Consider the following 19,293-nt stretch of genomic DNA (forward strand, 5'->3'; position numbering starts at 1 on the left):
TTGAGCTCAAGTGTTGTTTCAAGCATGATTTTTTTTTCTTAAGCTTTTGACTTTTTCAATTAACTTGAATTAAATCAAATTCAATTTTTCATGTTTGAATTTGAACTTAATCTAAATTTAATTTGGATAAAACATGGTTATGATAATAGAAGTTTTAAACTTTGAGAACAATCTTGGATAAACGGTTTTTGAGTTCCTAACAAGATGAGTCAGAACCTTACTAATCATGCATTAGTTTCATCTTTCATGCAACTAAAGACATCATTAATGCTATTACAATACCATCTTTAAAATGAAATTCAATTTCATCTCATTAATTCCATCAATCTCTTTAAAATGAAGAATTAGTAAAGAGTCATCAACTCTGTCAATTTCATTTTCTAGTTCATACAAACTGAGCATTGGAGTAAATAAAATTCACTCCATCTATAACCTGTTCTACTATATATCTTTTGTAATGAGAAATTAAGGATACAATTACCATCATAAAATAGTCAAACTAAACATAAAAATGACGACAGCTATGTTTCCTACTGATACGCTGCTGGAGTTACTGTATAAATTTGCACACTATGGTGCAGTGAGAGGGTTGCAACTCTCCATTCTTACTACCTCGATTGTTGTACATTTTTGGGTCGGAAAGTGGGACTTTGAGTATGAATGTAGGCCACCGCAATCGCCAAGGACTGCAGAGCTGAGAGTGCTGATTGAAAATGAATCAAATACAGCCCGTCCTGAACATTTGTCATCCTCAAGGTCGGAGAACCGTGCTCGGGACCCTGTATTGTGCTTCAGGTTATAGACATACCAGAATCAGCCATCTTAGATTGTAACAGATGGGAAAATTTATAGACATACCTGAATGGAAAAATCAAATAGCTTGCAATCCTCTGGCATATCTGTTGCAGGTGAACCTCCTTTACTTGGCCCGGATTTGAGTACGGTCAGAGGACAGCCTAAGTCCCAGCCACCACACTCACAATGTCCACCAGATCTCCATCTTTCAATAAGACTAGAGGGCCCACCATTTCTGGTTCTTTGGCCACCATGAATACCTGCTGGAATTAGTACATCCATACTCGTTGAGCAAACACCATTATTGCAAGAACAAAAGGAATGAACCGGCGCTTCCAAAGGGTTGATGTTTTGCATTGCCACTGGTTTCCTGAGAAATTTTAAGCCCCAACCTCCAACTTCTGGTCGAGGATTCTCAGGGAAATGGTCCCTCACAACGATGGCAGTCAATTCCAAATTTCTTGGAAGTTGTTCCTCAAAAAGGTTCATCCCATCTAGTGAATCAGAATTGTTCACTGTATCTCGACATGGATCCCAAGAAGAATCTTCCATTATGGAACTTGATCGACGAAATCTAGACAATGTGCTCTGCTTGGACAAATGACTACTCTTGAATGCTTCCACCACCTTTTCCGATAGGCCCTTATTTTTCCTGTGATTATTGCTTGAAGTTTGGATCTCTCGAATAGAAGTTATATTACCACTGAACAAAACCAACTCCGTCTCCATGATTTTAGAATCTTGGGGGCAGATTGAGAAAGAAGTTGACACCGTCATCTTACCAACAAATTCGTGATCGCTAATCCCATGCTCCTTATGGCTACTCTTGCTGGAATGGAACAAGTACATATAGTCCAGACCCTTATTTCGAGCAGCTCCGTCATTTTCTAAATTGGCTACATACACCTCCCTTTGATTATCCAGCGAGAAAACAAAGTACGGAATCCCACCATTCCACGTGCACTGAAGCATTCCTTGAGAAAATGTTGTAGAAGTTAAAGAAAAGGACTGATCCGAGCATGTTGAGTTTGTACTTGACATGGAAACAGGCCTTTTATGCATGGTCTTGGATCCATATTTACAGTCATCCAATATGTATGTTTCACTATCTAGCTTATATGAGAAATAACTACTGAAACCACTCGGAGAGCTCATTAAGTCATAACTTACCAATCTTTTAACATCATTCAAACTTGGATTGACATTGAATGCACCCGATTTCTCTAACAATGGGCTCTTCAATATATTTGCCATGCTCCTGCTGCCCATTATTGAACCTACAACCCATGGTTCTGCAGAATCAAGGAATAAACTATCAGTCCTGACTTCCAATGGACATTTGAAAATAAACCTGCCCAAGTCACCTGTATTTTCATCAACGATTTTAGCTGGATTCTGTCCATTGGATAAAATGCTCGTTTTTGTGGAGCTCAAGTTCACAGAGATACTGCATCGAGCTGCTTTTGCTGCATTGACATGAATCAACTCGAGGCAATAACGAAGGTATTTCTCATCTAGAGCAACCACATGCCTCGGAATCTTATTCCCCATGCGAAAAACAGCTCGAAGCAATGCATCATTTATAAGACTTTTTCCAGCTTGTATTCTTCTAACGTTTAATATCAGAGCATGCTGTGGATTTATTGGACTCCCCAGCTGTTTTGATTTTAGTTCAGAACAATTCATTCCATCGTCTCCCAATGTATCCTTCTTATCCTCCAAAATTTGCAGTGAATCTTCTTTTCCCCTGTCATCTTCCGGACCACGAACAAATGCATTGTCCATCATCTGCTAAAAATTAAGTATAACACATCAATAACGGCCACACCCCGTTACTATTTTTGGCCTCAAAATGGTTGATAAGCCTCCAAACTATCTAATTTCTGCTTCACTACAAATCCGAAGGAAAAAATAATAATGAAGAATTGCACAAGATGACACAAAAGGGAAGCAAAAATACCAAGGGAAAGAACACCATGGCCAAATTAAGACAAATCCTAGATTGCAGCAATACAGAACTTGTCAAACTCGAACAACTTAAGTAATTATGGAGCTTTAATTTTTTATATATGTAATCCTAATATGTGAAGTTATGAACAAGAAAGACAAGAACAAATTATTCTCATGGAATCTAAATGAAATATAAACAATGTAAATTGAAAGTGAATTAGTACTTAGCAATTCAAATCAAGACACAGTTCTTTCTTTCTTTCTTTTTAATTTATGAATCACAATTCTTACATATAACCAAATTTAAAAAGCAAACATGTTAAAGAACACTGATATGTGGTTGGGTGTTGAACACTGTCAAACATGGAACTACCAGCTTCCATCAATCCAAACAACTCAGTTAGGTATACAAGTTTTGAACAAAAAGAAAATGAGACACTTAAACCAAAAATTTCTTTCTTTCTCTTACACTACCAAGTACCAAGTACCAACTTTTTGCAAACTTTTCTGAATGGACCAAGTAAAATGAAGAACTTGTGTTTTTTTTGGTCTCGTACCTCAAAGAAATGGATCCAAGAAACAAAGATGAACCACCCCAATCCAATTCAACAGACAAGCAAAGATGAGAAGCAACAGCTGATTCTCAATAAAGTAAAAAAGGCTTAATCATCCATTAGCCCTGAGCTTAGAAACTCAAAGACAGCTTTGTGTTTGTAAAGCAAACAACCATTCTAGATACCCAATAGCACTTTTTTCCTTTATTTTATGAACTGTTCTGGACACTAATCAAGGGGATTTATTATTATTATTATTATTTAATTAAGAAAGTGATAACCACAAAGCAAAGAACCCAAAAGGCCAAAACTGGTGAAGCAAAAGTAGTGGGGGATGGAAAAATGGTGTTGTAAGACTTTCAAGGCCATTGTGGAATATTGATTCCATGTTCTTCCGGGGTTTCACCTTTCAAGTATGACCCACATTTTCTTTCAGGGTTTTACTTTTAGGCAAATGAAGTAGTAAAGGAAACTGAAAAAGACCCAGATGAGGAAAGGAAAATCTTCTCAAAGAAACCATTAAAAATACACAAAAGAAAAAAGAAAAGGAATTGAGCTGGAAAGTAACAAGGGAACAAAACCTGCTGAATGGGGGAAGATGGACTCTCCTGTTTATTTGTTTTGGTTGATTCTTTTTTTTTTTTTTTTTCAAGAGGGCATGTGAAGGAGAGAGAGAAAAGAATATCGGTTTTTATTACCTGGGGAAATGGTCAAAGTGCTGACAAGTTGGTATTTTTAAGTTTGACCACCATTTGTTATTTCAAAGCTTGAACATCATGATACATATCAGTTGTTTTTTGTTGTAAGATTTCTTCATTTATTACAAACTGAAACATCTTTTGCTTGTTTGTCTTCATAAATAATGTTCTCGAATAAAAAAAGAAAAACCCATCTTTTGCATCTTGGTTTTTATAATGATCTCGTTATTCCATCTCTTCCTTCTCTCTTATGATTCTCTTATTTTATTAACTTGCTGTGCAATTTCTTGATGAAACGGGGGAAAGAAATGAATGTTGCAGATATGCTCAACAACTTTGCTTGAATGAAGGCAAAAGGGTTAAATGTTTACCTATCGTTTAGTTCACTGGAATAGAGTTAAAAGCTATAATCAGTAATTTAACTGTTTGGTTAAATGGAATGAAATAGAACTGTAATAATATTCTTATTTTTGGTTGAATAGAATGATATTATAATAGCATAAGGAAAAAAATTAAAATGACCACAACAGCCTTAGTAGAATTTGTTTGGATAGATAATTATTGTTATTGTTATTAAATTTTAATAAGATTATTATTGAAAATAATTTAATAAAATAATAAATAAGTTAATTATATTTTAACATAATTATTATTAAATATAATTTAATAAAAATATAATTTAATAACATTCTTAATATAATTATTACTATATGAATTAAAAAATCAAAATATATAATACTAAAATATATATATATAATCTATTTTATTATTTTTAAACTACAATATATATTTAATGTGTTAAAATATCATTTGTAAAACAAATAATTTAATTATTCTACAATAAAAATAAAATATTGAAAGTAATAAATAACTTGATAATTATATTTCATATCCAAGCATAATAGTACAAAAGTTACAAGCCAAAAGTTTTAAGAACCAAGTCGATAGTCAAATTGATTTTACCACTAATTTATCAATGAATTAATTAATAAATTATTAAAAAATTAAAAACCGATTAACTAGGTTTTTGACCTAATTCAACAATTTATACAAATACATAAGGCAACCAATTTGATGCCTTTTCCAACTTGATATCCAACTTAAGGCAACCAATTTGATGTCTTTTCCAACTTGATACCCAATCAATTCCTGATTAAACCAACCAATTTGATCAAATCCAAACATCCATGATGGACCAATTTGATCAAGTTCAAACATCCATGACGAAAACAAAAGTTTTGCAAGAATCAAACACGATTTGAGTTTTTTATAAATAAATTCCACATGAGCACTTGTAAAAGTAACATCACAAGTTACAATTTTTGTTTATGGACTACCTATGATATGAACAACAATGATAAAACCTACAAATTTTTAATAAAAATATCACCATACTATTTTCATTAAACATTCCTACTTATAACATGATATTCATATAAAACATTACCAAAAACATGAAAAAATGCGATTGATAGATTCGTAGTTCATTATGTTCTACAACTCCAATATAAAATATACCAATATAAAACTATGAAAAAGGGCTCATAAAGAACGGTTATTACCAAATAACCAAATGCCAATGCCACCAAAAAAACACTTAAAGGATAGATTTGCTAGAACATAATGTGCTAGTTTATAGCTTTCTCCCTCTTCTACAACCCTTCGGGTGCTATCAGTCGGAATGGGCGTAACATCCTCTGAAATAACATAAAGAATAACATCGTAAGGGTTCAACAGTAATATGTAAGGGAGAGCAACTTTCTGTCTCAACCAAAAAATTTGGAAAAAAACGTCACTTTTGACCTTGATTTAATTGGTTAATTCAGACAGTTTTTAATCTCAAAACTAAACTGACTGAAAAAACAGACTGATTTTATATCGTCTTAAAATTATTTAAAATATATTTATATTTATAATATATAATAGATATATAACCATATAAGCCGAACAACACAAGGTCAATTAACCAAAAAAACCAACCGAACCCACCAATTAAACCAATTGCTCTCCCCTAGTAATTTGCAAAACAAAGATTGTTCCTCTGCATTTTAAAATAGTTTCAATTAGTTGTGGCCTTACCGATACGGCCAATTTTCATCCCAGAGCAAGCAAGAGCCCTGAGAGCTGACTGAGCACCCGAACCAGGGGTCTTGGTTTTGTTACCTCCTGTAGTACGTAATTTGATATAGAGTGTCGTAATTCTGAGTTCCTGCTCAACATAAAGATTTGTAACTCGTCAACAATAACATAAATCTAGCAGTAAAGTCGGATATTGTATGTCTTCTAGTAATGAGTTCATGTAATGTAATGTAATGTGACAATTTCGGGTTTTTCTTAAATGATAAAAACGAATGGAATGGTATATGACCTTGCATCTCTAGGAAACATCTTGTGCTCATCCCTGTCGGCTTTCACCTTCATACCACCTGGATTTATTCAAGAATTTCAAACTCAATCTAAAGAACAAATGTTCAATAATACAAATGTCAAGCTATCTTTAAGTACCTACAAACTTGTATCTAACACATTTATATATGGATATACTTGTGTCAAACACATGCTCTATTCACATTCACACCCAAGTTAGAGTAACATAAGCCCAACGTTCAATTTTTATTATTATTTATAGATATTTCAAACAATCCATTTCCACTAGAATATAAAAATTGGCAGCTAAATGATATGTTAATGCAATCCCGATATCGTACCTGTAATACGAACCATAGTCTTTCTTCCAGACAAATCAGTCACATGATATCATTTTTAAAGTACCAAAGGAAAAAAATAAAACCGATTAAAATTCACAGCTTAAAAAAATCATATCGAAATAGCAAGAAATATGTGTTACTAAGTAAAAGAATTCAAAAACCATGTAACTTACAATGAAACTGTGATTAAAAGATGCAAAAGTGTGGGCAACACTGAAAACATGCTCTCCGTCTCGTACAACAGGCCCAAGGGTCATAGTCTCTTCCTTTGGCTCCCTAACCTTGCTCCTCAACTACAAAATCACCAACATAATGAGTTTTATGTAAAGCATAAATAGAAGTAAATCCGAAAAGTTCATATAAAGATTCAAACAAAGGAAAAAGAATACCATTGCTAATGCTAACCATAGTATACATTTAGCTAGACTTGATACATGAATTTTTCAAAATCTAAATTAAATTTGATTATAATATGGCAAATACACAAGCACAAAGTGCATACATGAATTGACAAGTAAACATTCAGGCATTAGACACCAAAATCTATAAAATTATAGTATGCCCCTAAGAATGATAAAATACTGATTTAGTCCTAAAAACTATAAAGATATAAGATAATACAATGGTAGAATTGCATTTTAATTCTCATAAAAATATATACCCTAATCTCAACCCCAAAAAACTTTCCTAGCTTTGCCCTTGTTACTATACAAAATAAGACTAAGACTTACACACAATCTTAATTTTCTTCAGTGTTTAAGCTATTGATCTCAAAATCAAGTGTTTTGTTTGATTAAACTGATCATAATAAGCTTACAAACCGACATAAAAACACCTTCTTTCTCCCCGATCTCATCCTCATTTTCTCAAGAACTGTATGTAACTTTTCCAAGTAAATTCAAATGCATCGAAATGAAAGTCTAAAGCTTCTTCAAATAGTTTCATGTATATATCAAGGAAAATCTAAAATAATATTATTGCATTTTAGCTCTCATAAAAATGATAAAATTGTAATTTAGCCTGAGTTACTATACTAAATAAGACTAAGATTTACACATAATCTTAGATGTGAAATGAAAATGCATTGCTCTAAACATCTATTAATACTTTATTAGTTTACATTCCATTTTAATTTTCTTTAGTGTTTAAGCTATTGATCTCGAAATCAAGTGTTTTGTTCGATTAAACTGATCATAATAAGTAAAAACAAACATAAAAAAAAATTTAACGCCATCTTTCTCCCTAATCTCACACTCATTTTCTCGACAGCCAAACTGAAATTGCCCGAGTAAATTAAAATGAATTGAGATGAATGTCTAAAGTATCCTCAAATAGTTTTGTATATATAAAAGAAAATCTAAAAATGTAGAAAAAATATTATTTTAAATAATCTAAGGGTTTTGCTTCCCATGGCTGATGATGCAATAAGCAGAGGCGTTGATGGGGAACGAGATTTTAAATGATGGAGAAGATGAACAAAACTTATAGGGTTTGTCAAAGGGTTGATCAGTATAGAAGCATGAAAAAGAGGGAGAAGGTTGGAAGGAAATGGGAAGAAGAATGAAAAAAAGAAGATGCTTTAGACGTGAGAATGAAAAAGATAGAGAAGTTTGGAAGGAAATGGGAAGAAGAATGAAAAAAAGAAGATGCTTCAGACATGAGAATGAAAAAGAGGGAGAAGGGTAAAGTTAAAACTCACACACGCTAAATGGGTATTCCGTGGGTAGAGTGTCAAATAGTAAACGACAGTTTTGCCTTGAATAAGGTTGTATGGAATAGAGTTGTAATAGCCCATTACAGCTAACCAAACAATGGAATAGGGATGGGCCACTGAATTCAGCTGTAATGGTTTAGCATTACAGCCAACCAAACATGATGTTTGTTTACTATTGCTTCTTAATAGTATTTTTTAGAAAAGGGATAACCTATAATTTCGAGCTTTTGAAAAAATTGTTTTTGGATTATTTTTTTTTAAACATTTTTCTCTCAAAAAGTAATTTATTTAGAAATACTTTTGTCTTAAAAATATTTTTTTTGTCTCAAAAATAATGCTAAACACATCCTAAAATTTTTTTGGAGAAGTGCTTCTACATTCCAAACACACTGTATTGGGATTGCTTTGTGCTTTTGGGATTCTACATTCCAAACACACCCTATTAGGATTGCTTCAAGCTTTTGGGACTCAATAAGCAATCCTAAACCCATTTTAGTTGGTCCCTTAGGCATTGAAAATGAAATCTTTATAAGCTTATACTTAATTTTTAAATGTTTTTATTTTAATCATTTTCAAGCCTTAAATTTTTAATTGTGTTTGGCCGTACGTGTTATATATATACTTTTATTTTAGTCACTCAATTTTTAGGATGTTTTCATTTTAATCATAAAAAAATATTTTTAAAGTATTGATTAAGGTAAAAAATTAAGGATTAAAGTGAATAAGTGATAGAAATTAAAATAAGGTATTAAAATTGTCAAATTGTACTTATTTATTCCATTGCGAAAATTGTTAATTTTAATTTTATTTAAAATTTAAATTTTAATACATCAAATTAATTAAATAAATGAATGAAATGTTTTATCCTTTGATAATTTCATTGATTTGTTACTATTAAACTCCTTTTAAATCTTAATATTCTATCTTATGTTTCGATTATTCTTAATAAAATCAATTCAAATAACTCATATTTAATAATTTTCTATGAAACTTAAACTTATTTTGATTATATAATTTCAAATCTTCCATACTAAGCTAAAAACAAAAACAAAAAAATCCTCTTGTTCTTTGTTTGGATTGTTTTTCATTTGGATAATGAATCGATGAAAAATTTTGGACATAGAAGATAAAATTAATTAATTTAATTAATTACAATGATTTTTATTTTTTATTTTTTGCTTTTAGTTTAGCATGAAAAACTTAAAATATCATATTATCAAAACAAATCTGAGTTTCAGAGACAATTATTAAAGATGAGTTGTTTGAAGAAATTTTAATTTGAAAGCATAAAATAAAATTTTAAAATTTAGAAGGAGATTAAATTCAATAATTTTAAAAAAAATTAGAAAGTTTAGAAAAGGAGTAAATAGGCACAAATTGACAATTTTTTTAATGCATCATTGTTTTTAGTTTCTATTGTTTTTCTACTTTAATCCCAAATTTTCTTTTTACCTTGATCAATACTTGAAAAATGATATTTTTTTTATGTGATCAAAATAAAAAAGTAAACATGATGTGATATGTACAATCAACTACCATTAAGATTTTAATGCTTGGGTGACTAAAATGAAAGCGCCTTAAAAGTTGGTTAACCAACTAGACCCTCAAACATATTATAGATTTTTATATTTTTGTAAATTTGAAATTTAGTTTTATATTTTTATTTTCAGAATTTAACCTATTTACTTATTATATTTTAAAATTTAAGTCTAATTATTAATATCGTTAATTTTTTGTGACATTTTGAAATAAAAAACACACACATGGTATCCATGTAATTAAAAAGTTGATGTAATGAATCTAAATTTAACTAAAAATGGATGACATAGAAGAAAAAAGGGTTATTATTAAATTGTATCCCTAATTCGCTTCGATGACTAGTATGGATGGAAGATGCTATTAGAACATATACAAGCTAGAAACCTTGTATTCATTTAAGGGTTATAATTTAGAACATTTTTATAAAATATTTAAATCAAGTTTTGGATTATTGAAAGACTTTAGAAATAATTTAAAATAATTTAAAAATGTTTCAAAGTGGACCGAAGGTGTTTGGGACTCAAATTGGGCCTCAGAAGGCCAATAAGGCTCAAAACAGTGTAGTGGCCAATGCCTTGCACTATGGTATCGATACAAGTAAGGAGTAGTACAAAGACTTCTCCCAATTATTGAAGATCTTGACATTCTATCTTACTTGATGTGGTACCACAAGGCTCAGGTATCGATACCTCTATGCTTAGAGCCAAAAATTGACTTGAAACTCCTCTGTACTTAAATGCTCAATACCAAATCTTGGACTTATAGGACTCAAACATCAAATTTTAGACACCAAAATCAACTATTAAAACACCTCCAAACATTGTAATTATGAAACACACTTAGAGAAACTTGTAACAACTCAATTTCTAATGGTGTGAAAAAGGTAGTTTTGGAATCTCATTTCCGTAAACCAAGCCTATAAATATAAAATAGGAATATTTGTGGAGTTGATATAAAAATATATTAAAATACAAGCCAAAAAAATAGTTAATTAAGGCTTAGGGACTAAATTGTAGAAATTCAATCACTATAGAGTTTTAATTAAGAAAAGTCTTAGGAAGCTAGATAGCAATTACCTAAAGTAATAAAATGGTAAGTAAACCAAATGTTAGCATGACTTAATGGATGATATTAATAATGGTCACTTAGTTTAGCTTAATGGTAAATTAATGAAATAAAACATGATTGATTTAATTAATAAAGATTAATTAAAGTATAAATGGATTGGTAGTGGAAAGAAAGATGATGAGTTATAATCTTCTTCACCATCCCTTAGCAACAAAATAAAGAAAACTCCATATTTGGAGCTTGAGCAATCAACCAAAAATTTAAATAAGTCTCTAAGTCATTTTCTTTTGGTTTTTATAGACTTATGATCATGGGAGCTTGATTTAGCTAGCCCATGTATCAATTTGTTCAATTTTTGAATATTTAGTAGGTTTCCATTATTGAGAAATTGACTAATTAAACTTGAAATTGATAGAAATTAAGTTTGGATAATGATAAGGACTAAATTGTAAATCTTAATAAACTTGGTTGTTAACTTTGTAACATTAGGGACCGAATTGAATAAATTTAAAACTTGTTATGAACTTTTTCTATAAATATAAATTATAGGGTCCCTAATGAAAGAATGTGAAATCAGATTTTAATTCGATGCTAAATATCGAAAGATATGCTTATCTAGTGTTTAGGGACTAAATTGAATAAAATGAAAAAGATGTTTGGTTTTATATTTGAATGTGAATTAGATGAATTCTTATATTTTTCCTTTATTAATTATCGATCATAGCTAAAGACGACTTCGAGAGGGAATGAAAAAGCGAAAGTTGTCAACGAATGATGTGAAGAATCAGTTTGTACTTTTATGATTCAAGATCAATTTAATTATTTTCATATTCATGTTAATTGCATGATTGAGTATCAAGGTGAGTATATAATGTTCGTATGAATTGATTTGTTGTGATTGATATTGAATATCAAGATAATGGACTGAATTGAACAAAACAAAAAGTAGTATGGTTTAATTGAAACAGAATGTGAAATGGAAATGGAAATGGTTTGAACTATGCTATGTGTTATTGGTTTTATATGTGAATTGATAATGAAATGAATTAATAATGATATGAAAATTGGTTATATAATGTAATAGGAACATTGATTACCCTATTAACTATTTAGACAGTGTCAGATATAGTTGGCATGCCATAGGGTCCGGTATAATGATTAGAAACTATCGTTGCCAAGCAACCCGAGGTGGTAGAATGTACACATATAGTCATCATTTCCAGGCAACCCGGGTTGAAAGAATAATAAAATTATGAAACCATCATTGTTGGACAATCCGAGGTAGTAGAATGTGCACATATAGGGTATGTTTAGTATTGCTTCTAAGAAGCATTTTGCGACAAAAAGCACTTTTGAGACAAAAGCATTCCTAAACAAGTTACTTTTTTAGAGTGAAAAGTGCTTCTCCCAAACCAAAAATTGGCTCAAAAGTACTTTTTTGAGAAGTTGAAAATTTTAGCTTCTCCCAAAAAGCACTTTTGAGAAGTATTGCTAAACTACAACATAGTCATCATTGTTAGGCAACCCAGGATGACAGAATAATTAGATTATGAAAACCATCATTTCTGAGCAACTCGGGGTGGTAGTGTGTACATGTTTCAAAGTCATTGTTGTCGAGCAACTTGGGATGACAAAGTATTAGATCTGCGTATCTGTTCTTAGTCCATATCAAGTTAGTAGGGCTATGAAAACATGAAATGGTAATAAGATAAATGAGGTGAATGTGATTGAATTAGTATGCTTGTATACATGTGATATGTGAAAAGCGACAGCATGTGAAAAACCATTCGAATCAGGCATTCAATTTGATGAATAACGATGTATAAGTTTAATCATATATGTGATTGATATAAAATGAATAATTAAGATATGAAATTAATGGAAAATGGTATGGTAAGTATTAGATAGTATGGTATGACACAATCATATGAATTGGTCAATGAGATTCTGTTTCAATTTGGTATGCTATAAAATGAAAGTATTGGTATCTAATGTTGAATAGTATGATATGATAAGTTTAAATGCAAATGTTTAGTGAATTGGTGTGAAAATTTGCTATATATGTTCATGTCATATGTTAATGGAAACTATTGGCATAAATGGCATGTGGTTTAGTTAAACGTTATACTTGAATTGATTGTGTTCACTTGGTAATGTATCATTGACTTGAATCATTAAAGTACCATTGAGTTCTATTACTTTGCGTACGGTTTGTTTATTTCATGCTTAGGTTTAGGTGAATTTTAAAGTCTTGAGGCTTGATTCAACATCCAGCCAATAGTCATCGACTTAACAAAGTTTGAATAGTTCTTTACATATAAGCAAATGACATATACCTAGGGTTGAAATGATTATTAGGTTGCAAATGGTCCATTTTTGTGTAGTTGAGTAATGGATGAATGATATTGTAATAGTTTATGCATGGCTAAAGCCTATTTTGGTTGAATCATGAAATTGAACATATATATAGTGTTGTCATTAAGTTTGTTGATGATGCATATTATGTTAAATGGTAGGTTGAAACTAATAAGGATTGTAATTATTGTGTTTTTCTTTGCCTACAGAGTCGTGACATCACCTCATGGATGTCGCGACACTAGCTTTCAACATCGCGACATTCCCTATTTGATGTTGCAACGTCAACTTGGTGAAGTTTAGAATCTGTTCTACATATCTGTTACTGTTATCTGAATTTGTAAAGGACTTAAGTCCGAATATGACGGTGTATGTGATTTATGTATGTGTAGCATGTAACGCCCCCACACCCGAGACTGTCGCCGGAGTCGAGTATGAGGTGTTACTAAGCTTAGTTTAACATTTTTAGAACTTTGAATTATTTGTTTCTACATTCACAGCTTTTAAGCTACTTGCGTCACAGTCACAATAAAAATCATATCTCGAGTTACAAAACTCAAAATTAAGATCTGTAAATTTTCCCTGAATCTAGACTCATAAAACTATCTACTAATTTTTTCTAGAATTTTGGTTGGGCCAATTAGTACAGTTTATTAGTTAAAGTTACCCTGTTTCAAGACTCGACTGGTCTGACCTCTGTTTACTACGAACCACATTTATCTCTGTAAAAATTCATATGACTATGAGGTTTGTTTATACTAAAACTAGACTCAATAAGGATTCTGAGGATATAAAATACACCACCTAATTATATCTTTACAATTTATGGTGAATTTCTAAAGTAGGAACAGGGGATTCAGAAACTGCTATGACTCTGTTTCACTAAAATTAAAATATCTTCTAACATATACTTCCTTTACTTGTTTCATTTGTTTCATGTGAAACTAGACATAATAAGATTCAATTTGATATGTATTTCACCACCAAATTCAATTTCTATGATTTTTAGTAAATTTTCAAACTCGCGTTAGTATTGCTGCGGTATTCTGTTTATGGTAAATTTCATCCTTTTTATGAGTTTTTATGCACTAAGTATCTTAATAGTTTTTCTTAACATCAAACATAATCTAAACTAACCATTTTCATAATTTATCATTATCAAGCATTTCCTCAACCATTTCACAACCATACCATAAGATCATTTACACAAAATGGGTATATTGCTATACATGCCATACTTAAATTTACAAGCCATTTACCAAAAATCTTCTGGATAGTGTGACTGAGCCTTCGACCTATCCCGACTCCTGAGCTGGCTTGTCCAAAACTACAATGAGTAAGAAGGAGGGAGTAAGCATAAATGCTTAGTAAGTTCATATGCAAATAATAAGTAACATAACAAGCAGTTATACCATCAACATTAGCATACATCACTAAAACACATATCACATTTTAATCATTCTTCATCATCTTATTACCTTATCGTGGTTGTATCAATACTCAACCCGAGGGTTAAATACATACCTGTCCAAAATATCCATTTCATATCACTTACCAATACGTCTCTTTACATCTCGAAATTTTCCTCCATTTGAGTAGAACTTTACCCGTTGAACACATCGAATATAATTCGGATACATGGATAACTTGCACATAAGTGCCACATATTCAATCAAGCAATCATGTAACCGCCCATAAGCGAACTCGGACTCAACTCAACGAGCTCGGGCGTTCGCATCCATAAGTGAACTCGGACTCAACTCAACGAGTTCGGATGCCTAGTTACATCTCACGAACTCGGACTCAACTCAACGAGTTCGGACATTCGCATCCATAAGTGAACTCGGACTCAACTCAACGAGTTCGGATGCTCAACCATCCTAGTGACATGTCACTTGTATCCTAATCTATTCCTAAGGTTCAAACGGGCTTTTTCCTCGAACACTTATCCTTGCCGTCTTCCGTAGAATGCGAAATCAATACTCGGTAACAATTATATTTAACAAGTAGTTCACATAATTTACATATTATTTGAAATTAACCACAAAGCATACATTTCATAATAAAATTCAGCATAACACATAATTAATATCAATAACTTAAAAATAACAATTATGCTACATTATTTACACATGAACTTACCTTGGTACCAAAATACAAAGATTTTGCAATTTAGTCCACAATCTTTTCTTTTCCTCGATTGAGGTCGATTCCACGTCTTTCTTGATCTAAAATAACACATTTAGCTTATTTAATACTCACATTATCAAATTAATCCTTAACTCAAATTTTGGAAAAATTACAATTTTACCCTAAACTTTTGCATATTTACATTTTTGCCCCTAGGCTCTGGATTAAACTTTATTCCTTATTCTTATGTTTTACAACATGCTGATCACTTTTCTCTTCTATGGCAACATCAAATTCTCACTCTAACATGTACTTGTGACTATTAGGTATTTTTACCGATTAAACCCTTTTACTCGTTTTTGCTTAAAATCGAGTAGTACAAGTTGTCTAACATAATTTAAAACTTCATATTCTATCATAAAACATCAAAATACACAAATTTCACCTATGGGTATTTTTCCAAATATAAACCCTAGGTTAAATTATTGCTAACATAAGCTTTATCGAGTTAGGGATCTCAAAACGTAAAAATCATTAAAAGCGGGCTTGGAATCACTTACTATGGAGCTTGGAAGCTTGAAACAAACCCTAGCTATGGAGAACCCTTGAAATTTCGGCCTAATGAAGAAGATGGACAAAATTGGCTTTTAATTTTGTTTTAATTCATTTTAATAACTAAATGACCAAAATACCCTTACTACTAAACTTTCCAAAATTCCTTCCATGTCCTAATTTTGTCCATGAACTTAAAATTGGTAAAATTGCTATTTAAGACCTCCTCATTAATATTCCAAAACAATTTCATACTAAAACTTCTAGAATGCAAGTTTTGCAACTTATTCGATTTAGTCCCTACTTTCAATTTAAGCACTTTAGGCATAGAATTTCATCACGAAATTTTCACACAATCATGCAATCATATCATAAACATCAAAATCATTGTAAAATAATTATTTCTATCTCGGATTTGTGGTCACGAAACCACTATTCCGATTAAGCCCTAATTTAGGATATTACAACTCTCCCCCCCTTTTAAAGATTTTCGTCCTCGAAAATCTTACCCATAAACAGTGTGGGTATTGGTTTCTCATAGTTTCTTCAGTTTCCCATGTAGTCTCTTCTACCCCATGCTTTTGCCACAACACTTTCACAAGTGCAACACTTTTATTTCTTAGTTGTTTGACTTCTCGAGCTAAAATCTTAATCGGTTCTTCTTCAAAAGTCATATCAGGTCGCAGTTCAATTTCTGTCGGTGAAATTATATGTGAAGGATCTGAACGATACCGACGTAACATAGATACGTGAAACACATCATGAATCTTTTCTAATTCGGGTGGTAAAGCTAGCCGATATGCTACCGGTCCAACTTTTTCAATTATTTCATACGGTCCAATAAAACGCGGACTTAACTTGCCCTTTCGTCCAAATCTAAGGACTTTCTTCCATGGAGACACTTTCAAAAATACCTTATCACCAACTTGAAACTCAATGTCCTTTCGCTTTAGGTCCGCATAAGATTTCGTCTATCCAAGCGACTTTCAAACAATCTCAATTATCTTCACTTTTCTTTAGTTTCTTTTATTAAATCAACTCCATAAATCTGATTTTCCTTGAGTTCAGTCTAATACAAAGGCGTTCGACACTTGCGACCATACAATGCTTCATAAGGTGCCATTTTCAAGCTCGTCTGATAGCTATTGTTGTAAGCAAATTCTACCAACGGCAAATATCTTTCCCAACTTCCTTGAAATTCCAATACACAACATCCGAGCATGTCTTCAAGAATCAATTACTCTCTCGATTGTCCATCGGTTTGTAGATGAAAAGCGATCGAAATTTAACCGTACCTAACGCGTCTTGCAACTTTTGCCAAAACCGCGAGGTAAACCTTGGATCTCTATCTGAAATAATCGATAATGGTATTCCTTGTAATCTAACAATTTCTTTAATATACTGATTCAGCCAACTTGTTAAGAGAATAATTAAACGCATAGGGATAAAATGAGCCGACTTAGTTAATCATCAACTATTACCCGGATGGCATCTTTCTTTCCGAGTCAATGGCAATCTGAAACAAAATCCATAGTAATCGATCCCATTTCCATTCAGGAACCATAATAGGTGGAGTAATCCTCAAGGTACTTGGTGTTCACTTTCACCGTTGACAAATTAAGCATTTGGACACAAACTCGATATATCTCTTTTCATTCCATTCCACCAATACATTTTCTTCAAGTCATTATACATTTTCGTACTACCCGGATGAATCGAGAAATAACCACTATGTGCTTCTGTAAGATCTTTTGAATCAATTCCTCATTCTTGATACACAAATCCGATCTTTAAACATTAAGCACCCATCGAACCAATTCAAATCGATCCCGTGTCGACTTCACATTTATTTTCTTTTGGCTAGCAAATCTTGATCATTTTTCCGAGTTTCGAAATCTCTTGTAAAACATTGGTTTTGCTCTTAACTCGCTAGAATCGAACCATCATTTGACACTTTCAACCGAGTGTTCATAACTCTCAAAGCAAACAACAACTTTTCGCTCAAAGCATCGGCAACCACATTCGCTTTTCCGGATGATAATCAATAACAAGCTCGTAATCTTTCAACAACTCCAACCATCTTCGTTGTCTCAAATTCAAGTCTTTTGTGACATCAAGTACTTAAGACTTTTGTGGTTGGTATATACCGACATTTTCACCATACAAATAATGTCGCCAAATTTTCAAAGCAAACACCACCGCACCAATTCCAAATCGTGAGTAGGATAATTCCTCTCATGAGGTTTTAATCGCCTCAAGCATATGCCACCACTTTTCCTTCTTGCATGAGCACACACCCCAAACCATTTAGAGAAGCATCACTATACACCACAAATTCTTTACCGATTCGGGCTGTACTAACACCGGTGCCTCTGTTAATAACTTTTCAATTCTTCAAAACTCTGTTGACATTCTTCCGTCCATTCAAATTTAACATCCTTTCAAGTAATCTAGTTATAGGAGCAGCAATTATAGAAAATCCATTTACAAACCGCCGATAATACCCATTAGCCCCAAGAAACTTCTAGCTTGATTCGTTTTTCGGTGGTTTCCAATCAACAATGGCTGAAATTTTACTAGGATCAACCCGTATACCATCACGAAACAATATGACCCAAAAATCCAACTTCCGGAGCCAAAATTCACTTTTACTAAACTTAGCATACAAATGCTTATCTCTCAAAGTTTGCAAAACTATCCTCAAATGCTCAAAGATATTTCGTCTCATCTTTTGAATAAATTAAAATGTCATCTATAAACACCACAACAAATTTGTCCAAGTATGGCGAAATATGCGATTCATTAAATCCATAAACACGGTAGGAGCATTTGTCAATCCGAATGGCATAACTAAAATTCATAATGACCATCCTTGTTCTAAAAGCGGTTTTAGGTACATCCGACTCCTTTACCCGAGTTGGTAATACCCGGATCTCAAGTCAATCTTTGAAAACCATGTCGCTCCTTTTAGTGATCAAACAAATCATCAATTCTCGACAACGGATACTTGTTTTGATTGTCACCTTGTTTAACTGCGATAATCAACACATAATCTCATAGAACCATCCTTCTTTTCACAAATAACACGGAGCACCCCAAGGTGAAAAACTCGGTCTCACAAAGCCTTTATCACCAACTCTTGCAAGCTGCGACTTTAATTCTTTCAACTCTATTGGTGCCATTCTATATGGAGCAATCGAGATCGGAGCTGTTCGGTATCAAATCAATAC

At 32.2% G+C, this 19,293-nt stretch overlaps 1 protein-coding gene, 1 long non-coding RNA gene and 1 pseudogene across 6 annotated transcripts; all 3 read right to left on the bottom strand.

Moving 5' to 3' along the window:
• Positions 1–286: 286 nt before the first annotated feature.
• LOC108461984 (uncharacterized) lies at positions 287–4,247 on the bottom strand. 5 transcript variants are annotated; one of them, XM_053020515.1, is made up of 5 exons: positions 3,881–4,232; positions 2,160–2,583; positions 1,966–2,087; positions 859–1,758; positions 287–779 (listed from the first exon to the last, which is right to left on the bottom strand). In XM_053020515.1, the coding sequence occupies exons 2-5, from the start codon at positions 2,581–2,583 to the stop codon at positions 609–611; spliced, it is 1,617 nt and encodes a 538-aa protein (XP_052876475.1). In that variant the 5' UTR covers positions 3,881–4,232; the 3' UTR covers positions 287–608. The 5 variants fall into 5 exon arrangements, with proteins under 5 accessions (XP_052876475.1, XP_052876473.1, XP_017617476.1 ...); XM_053020513.1 differs by having other exon boundaries at positions 859–2,087; positions 2,160–2,686; positions 3,881–4,247; XM_017761987.2 differs by having other exon boundaries at positions 859–2,087; positions 3,881–4,235.
• Positions 4,248–5,539: 1,292 nt separating this feature from the next.
• On the bottom strand, positions 5,540–7,122 carry LOC108462033 (40S ribosomal protein S14-like; annotated as a pseudogene).
• Positions 7,123–14,529: 7,407 nt separating this feature from the next.
• LOC128281589 (uncharacterized) lies at positions 14,530–16,149 on the bottom strand. Its single transcript, XR_008271830.1, has 3 exons — positions 16,072–16,149; positions 15,524–15,609; positions 14,530–14,708 (listed from the first exon to the last, which is right to left on the bottom strand). It is a non-coding gene; the product is annotated as an uncharacterized LOC128281589 (long non-coding RNA).
• Between the last annotated feature and the right edge of the window lie 3,144 nt (positions 16,150–19,293).

The sequence above is a fragment of the Gossypium arboreum genome, chromosome 10 (genome assembly GCF_025698485.1).
Source record: "Gossypium arboreum isolate Shixiya-1 chromosome 10, ASM2569848v2, whole genome shotgun sequence".
Taxonomy (NCBI): domain Eukaryota; kingdom Viridiplantae; phylum Streptophyta; class Magnoliopsida; order Malvales; family Malvaceae; genus Gossypium; species Gossypium arboreum.